The sequence below is a fragment of the Anguilla anguilla genome, chromosome 7, assembly GCF_013347855.1.
Source record: "Anguilla anguilla isolate fAngAng1 chromosome 7, fAngAng1.pri, whole genome shotgun sequence".
In the NCBI taxonomy this organism is placed as follows: Eukaryota; Metazoa; Chordata; class Actinopteri; order Anguilliformes; family Anguillidae; genus Anguilla; species Anguilla anguilla.
The window spans coordinates 49637675-49644690 of record NC_049207.1 but is presented as its reverse complement, the minus strand read 5'-3'; the positions used below and the strand labels follow the sequence as shown (position 1 = coordinate 49644690).

Sequence of the window (7016 nt, the reverse complement as noted above, 5' to 3'; positions counted from 1 at the left end):
GGAAACCTGTAGCCTCATAATTATGCCTAAACGATTATAGCGAACAAAAAAACGACACATACAAACACATATGTATACATCTACACACACACATTTTGTTTTGCTACTTGTTTAAATGTAAGACTAAAAGGCTTTTTGTAATTCCTCATACAACAGATCATAGAGCAGTTCATTGGAAAATGCTTAGTGTCAGTCATTTTTTATAAATGCTTGTCACTATGATTTGTTGTCTTTTTTAAGCTGATAGCCCAAATTTAAAGTTGTGCAACAAATGACACGTTAAAAAAAGTCAAAACAGGCACGCAGCAAGATAACACGACAAGGGGACCATAAACATTCTGAGCGGTTTTATTGAATCTTTGTTATAAAATGTACACATCTAATAACACAAAGACACGACTGTAAACTCAAGTGTACATCAAGTTGGACTACTCTGGTAATACCTACTCACTGATGCTAGCAGTGGCCTTCTCACAGAGACCTCCTCAGCAGAACAGAGACGGTACCCACAAACCCATCTGCTGTTCGGATACCCCTCCTTCTAAACAGGCAAACATGTCGATGCAAACTGGCTATTTCCACACTGTCAAACCTTTTTATCATAAATTCCCCACCCTCCCACCAAATCTCAAATGGCAGCATAGGCAATGAATAAAAGTCTACGGTTGGTGTTTTAAAAGGGCATTTGTGAGTGAGGTCGGGATGGGGGTCAGGTGAGAAATGGGATTTTTGGGTTCGCATTCTGGACCAGCGCGATTAGCGTTCTGCGAGCTCGGCTGCTATTGACGAAACCCATCAGCGCTGGGAATGGTGAAAATGTCACAGAGGCTCACGGTCAGGAGCAATATTGCAGTGTGTATTCGGCAGGGGCTGTGCTTTTCCCTGAATGCAGTCTCCTCGAAATTAGCATTTGGGCTAAAACAAATACATTCTTGAATCGGCAGTCTTTAGACCCCCCCGGTCATATTTGTTTCTTGTATTATTAAAAATGCTGTAGATAAGATATTTGCATATCGGTGTACGACGAATGAATAATTGACGACTGAAATTAAAATTCAGTTTAAAAAAAAAAAAACAAATCTTTCAATGTAAACGAGCCAAATGACAACAAATAGATCCACTTTCCTCTCCACAACACATGGACACATGGCCTAAGTCAGTATGCCAAAATAGCATTTTTTTTGGCTGTGTCTGAAACAGCTTGCTGGCCTACCATTGAGAATACAAAATGTAACTTGTATACTCAATAGCAGGCAAGCAAGCTGTTTCAGACACAGCCCTTGTGTTAGGCAAGTTCATTGCTCAAAAATGTAAAAAACAAAACAAAAAACAAATCAAAAAACAAAAAGAAAAGAAAAAAGCTACCAGTAGGTGTCGCCATTGTAATGTTTAGTCTTTAATGACAACATTAACTCTTGCCTTCATCTCACTCGCTACCTTCGTACATGCCAGTAAAACTAGGATTCTATACACTACAGCAATTGAATAACATCCTTGCAAAAGGATTACAAGCGTTATAGTCTTTCCACAGTATTCTAAGGAGCAACTCTTAGCTTCTTCCACCAATTCACACATCCATATGATTTACACAATACAGATTTTTCACCCCCCCCCCCCCCCCCCCCCCCCCACAAAAGTTCAATTTTCACAGTTTTTAGTTAATTTCCCCCGGACAAATGCTTCTCTTACCAACAGCGCTGATGGTCAGAACCTGAATAAAGCTTTTTAGTGACTTCCTGAAGCTGCAGGGCAGGAAAGGTGATGTGAGGGTGTGAATCCGTTACCCAGCATGCACCGCTGCCGGGCGGATCTCGGCCCTGCCAATTATTTTCCTTTCAGTCTGATTTCCCAGAACAGATCAATGCCCTAATCAGAGACAGCAGTGGCTAATCAATCATGATGCAAATGAGAATCTGGGCCCTGATTGGCTGGGATATGTACGCGGGGCGCGTGCCAGACACAGAACGAATGAGCTTAGTGCAAATCCACTGCGAATAAGGAAATCAATCCTTGTGCATGGAATGAACTGGAATACTTGCCACCATTTCACTTTCTGCCCCTCAAACAAGTAGTGTTTCCATTGACTTTATAATAGCCTAAATCAGAGTGGTACTTAAATAACACTCCACAAGCCAAAGATCTCTTCTCGTTAAAATATATGCTCTTTACATGTAGCCTACTGTATCACCTGTTTTACAATGAGTATCCTTAAAAAAAAAAAAAAAAGTTCTGCTTTTACAAGATTCTGTGAACACAATGTCATCGGAACTTAAAAATAACCCATAAATATTGTGAAAAGACAAATTATCATATACAGGAAATATACACATGTAAAGTTAACAAACCAGCCTCATTCTACATGGTAGAGTATCATTTCATTCATTGCATACTTGAGGTAAATTAAACTACCTGTGTGCTTCTACTGGTACATCTATTATCCAACATGACGATGGAAATCAAATAGGGGATAATTTACATTCTGGTTGGAAATTCATTATGAGGTTCAAGTCATTTATATAATGTTATATACATTTCTTAGAATTATACAGTGTCAGCAATTCATTTCTTTTTCATTTCCTGTGTTGAAATGAGTAGCTGTTCAGGGTTTTGGAAGTCACACTTGAGCAAAGACATTTCAGAGATTTTAACATGGGATTAAGAAATAATTTATAGCAGTACACAAAATCAAATTAAACCTGAAGGAGGTTCTGTGTGTATTCAGGCAGAGGGGAGGTTTAATGCCAGGGGAACCGAACTTGCAGACAGGGGGATATGGGTTCAAATCCTCGATATAGCACTACTTGAGCGAGGTGCAGTACTTTATATAAAGTTCTTACTGTGCAGAATAAACAGTCCATAGGGGGGAAAAAATAGGAAATATGCAATGTAAGCTCAAAAGTGGCCCATGACAATGCCATCTACTAAGCAAATAAATTAAGGTCATTACACTAAATGATTCATGTTGCCACACATTCACCTTTCAACAGCTAGTTCACGTTCATTTGTGCTTGTGATTCGGTTGTATTGCAAAACAGAAAGCGGACGCTCGGCGAGCAAACACAAATATCACAGCAGAAACAGAGCTCACGAGGAGAAACGGTCACTGTAAAAGGAGTCCTCGTTTCACACGTCCACAGACCTCAGTCACACATGAGGCTTCCATAAGCACACAGAGCTAAGCACCTGCTCCAGACTGAATAAGCCAAGAGGCTTCAATTTGATCAACCAAAACTCTGGATGAGACGTCTCCGAGGGTGTTCTACTTCTCCTCTGTTAGCAGACACAGAAATCTTTCTTTCATATACAACTTATTTTTGAAGTTGTGAAGTCTTGAAGATGTTGACGAAAAACTTTATACAGTTACTACAAAATTCAGTTCAGTCCAAGTGTTTACATTTCTTAAAAAATCTGGGAATGTAGATTTTAATTCCAGGTAGGAGAATAACTAGGTAATGTATCTGACGGAAACAGGTACTTGCTTCAGGCAGAGGGAAGCACATTAGTCTTGAAATTTGAAACTAAATATACATCATAAGCTGAAGAAAATCTGTCACATTACCATAAAAATTAATTAGACTAGAGACTTTTTAAAAATGAAAATGAAATTGAAAATGTACTGGCCTGAAGGCATTTCCAGTGCTTGGGACAGGTATACCTGCACGGGCTTTCAAACACACTCCAGTCTCTGCCTGCCAGTTGTTAGTGACCACACCATCCCGTCAAATCGCTGACGTAGGCCCAGTCATTTCCGACATCGCTATTGTCTGGAAGCGGGGCACTCCAAAAACCAGGAAGTGAATGTTCAAGATTCTAACGGGAATGTCAGTACACCGAGTTACGAGTCGCATGTGCATGGTCTTTATCGAAGTTCACAGACTACGGGCATGAGCGATACTCCAAAAACTAAAATTTAATCACAAAAAATTGTTTGGTGCATGCTGGAAACAGATCTTGTCCTGACTGGAGATTCTAACAGCAATTAATACAAAACTATACACACGGTTAAGGAGACAAAGAGCGTAGGTTGATCAAACTGAAACTCAACAGTACAGGTGTAAATGCTGGAATAGACAGTGCTTTCATACATTAAAAGTTCTAGAATCGTTCATATCTTTTAACATAAAAAGGCATGAGGTCTAAACTAAAAAGGAGCCTACGGTTTCTTGAATTTATTTATTTTTTTAAAGAAAACATAAAAGAAGAACAACAATCGAATGGGATCATAGCGGTCAGACAAGCTTATTTTGCATAATACACAGACATATCCTTCCCAACGCGTCGCTGATGACGTCATTTATGCAGTATGAATTTGAACGTTCTGATAAGAAATTGATGGAGACAAAGGGGGGGGGGGGGGGGGGGGGGTGCCAGAGTAGTTCTGAGCCGGTCTCAAGTTAAATTACGTTTTCAAAGAGCTGCAACGACCTCATTATATTTTCATCCTGTGTGGGAGAGGAAAGAGAAAGAGAGGGTGAGGTTCACGAGTGAGCTACAAGGACCCAATTCTGCTCACACAATACATCATAGTCAAAGAGATGAGGGAGGTGGGGTGGGGGTGGGGGGGTTGACAGAGAATCCGACCAGCTGGTGAGCATGCGCTTGACTCCAGGTGTGTGAGATGAAGACAGGACCATGAGGAAACGCAGACAGAGAAAGTGTGTGTGTGTGCGTGTGTGAACGTGTGTCCATGCGTGTGTGTGTGTATACATGTGTGTGCGTGTGTGAACGTGTGTCCATGCGTGTGTGTGTGTGCGTGTGCGTGTGCGTATGCGCGTATGTGTGTGCGTCAGCTCCTTCCTGGCACCCACACCCCTCACACAGAGATCAAGCCCTCTGATTATGAAGCGTATTCTGCTATTAAGCCAAAGGACGTGTAGCCGGTACACAGTGGGCATGCTCCACATCTGCTGTTGGATGTTATTGTTTTCAGTAAGGTTCAGTACAAACCAATGGAAAAACAAACCATGTATAATTTAAAAAGGAGGAGCACATTTATATTACATTAATGCAGGCCTACATATTACATCATATTAAAGCTTGACACAAGACAGATTTTCGTTGAATAGTGAAGAATGATATGGAAATTGTTGTTGAAATTGCAATTCTAAGCCAAGCAAGTTTAATGGAACGACAATGTTTTGACCTGGAAATGACTTTCAATACATTTAGCTACTCTACATTACATTTAGCTGCCCTAAACCCAAAGACCCTGCTTTCCAGGTAAGAACGTGGTCACTGCATTGAACCTTTTGTGGATCATGAACACATCGTAGAAGGTAGCCCTTTCCCACACAAGTCTACTTCGTACCCCTGGGTCCCTGTGAATCTGTGGTATGTGAATGCACTCCCGTCTCTTTACATTTTTAATGAGGGTAAACATTTCCAGATGTTTACCAACTGGAAGCCAGTAACAGATCCAGCTCTACAGTCAGGGACCCAGCGGCGGGGGGGAGAGGAGCACAGCTTACGTTTTGGCAGCAGTCGATGAACTCATCTATGGTCACCACTCCATCCCTGTTTTTGTCCATTTTCTACAAATCGGGGGGGAAAAAGAAAAACGCATCATTTCATTTCTTCTGCTTTTGTTCAAGACACAGAGACAGGCTGCATATTTCAGTACCTGCTTACTGAATAAGTTCAACAACAAAAAAAAAAAAAACACATATCATGAAAAATGTAAAACAATTTTAACCACGGAAGCTGTGTGCATAAATAAGCTGTGGCTTTTAAGCACAGCAAAATGTTGCAGTTGAAATAATGCTCAACATTTTGCCATTACCTGCATGACTCCGATTCTTGCTCTTATTCTTATTAAGTGGAATAATGCATTACAGAAGAATGCATAGTTCCATGTTGCTGTACCAGCAATGCTGTACAGTGAAATTGCAGCGACTAGGATAGGAGATTACCTGAAAGAAGATTTCCACGTGCTGTCTGGGTGCCTCCTCTTTCAGTATTGGGTATGTGCATTTCCCCATCATATCATAAATAGCCTTCATTATGTCTAGCATTTCCTAAAATGTAATGAAAACAAGATACGACTTAGTACTAGCTCACTTGCAACATGCATGTTGCCATTTGATGCTAATATCACCCATTAGAACAAGGCTTTTTTAGCAACTGATATTAGCACTGGACTCTGCTGAGCTTGTGCACAGTAAGAGAGCATTAATTTTGCCTTTTGTGCAGCATTAGAAAACCATGGCCAAGAATGGACTTTACTTTTATTTTTATAATTATGGTTAAAGTGAAAGTCTAATCTTTTGAAAAATGTCAGTAATTAAAAATAATAATAGTTGGGGCATAAGATAAAACATGAAAAATCCATAAAGCTTGACCATGAAATATGAATTCAAACAAACAATGTTTGGAATATTTCATTACCTCTTTAGTTATATATCCATCTTTATTAATATCATACAAATTAAACGCCCAGTTGAGTTTTTCTTGGACTGAACCTCGTAGCAGAATCGAGAGACCCATGACAAAGTCCTGCAAGCAAAACAGAGGAACAGCACTATAAAAAAAAAACAGCACACAGAACTTAACTGTCTCGATCGCATGTAATAAACACTTTATAAACACTTGTTACATTGCACAGAACATTTAAAGGCATGAAATCCATCCATACATTCACACCGGCAAATAACAGCTGGTAGCATAATGTAATGAATGCTTTAAAGCAGGGGTCACAAAGTCCAGTCCTGGAGGGCTGCTGTGTCTGCAGGTTTCTGTTGTGTTCTTGCACTTAAGTGCTGGACTTAAATCATTGATTGGCTAAAAGAATCTGCACACCTTGTTTCCAAGGCATCAACTGGCTTCTGGTTGAAACTTTGATCCAAGGACCTTCTTGGTGTGAGGCAACAGCACCATCCACCGCACCGCCACACTCTGGATATGTTTTTACATATTACGGTAGTATTTAAGCACAAACAAATAATCTATAACTTATTTTCCGCACTGAGAAATGCCACGTCACTTCCGAGATAAGACTGCATTTTGCCCCCAGTCTGCAG

The 7016-nt window shown here is 40.3% G+C and overlaps 1 protein-coding gene across 5 annotated transcripts in view; it reads right to left on the bottom strand.

The window, feature by feature from the left end:
• Window positions 1-1657: 1657 nt before the first annotated feature.
• LOC118231985 (Kv channel-interacting protein 4-like) overlaps window positions 1658-7016 on the bottom strand; it is a 159576-nt gene continuing 154217 nt past the window's right edge. For 4 of the 5 annotated variants that reach the window (XM_035426467.1, XM_035426470.1, XM_035426469.1 and 1 more), the window contains 4 exons: window positions 6385-6492; window positions 5910-6014; window positions 5469-5531; window positions 4364-4442 (listed from right to left, as the gene is read on the bottom strand). In XM_035426467.1, coding sequence (XP_035282358.1) covers window positions 4395-4442; window positions 5469-5531; window positions 5910-6014; window positions 6385-6492 — 324 coding nt within the window. In that variant the 3' untranslated portion in view covers window positions 4364-4394. Of the gene's footprint in view, window positions 4443-5468; window positions 5532-5909; window positions 6015-6384; window positions 6493-7016 lie in introns of all 5 variants that reach the window. The other variant, XM_035426466.1, reaches the window with a different exon arrangement.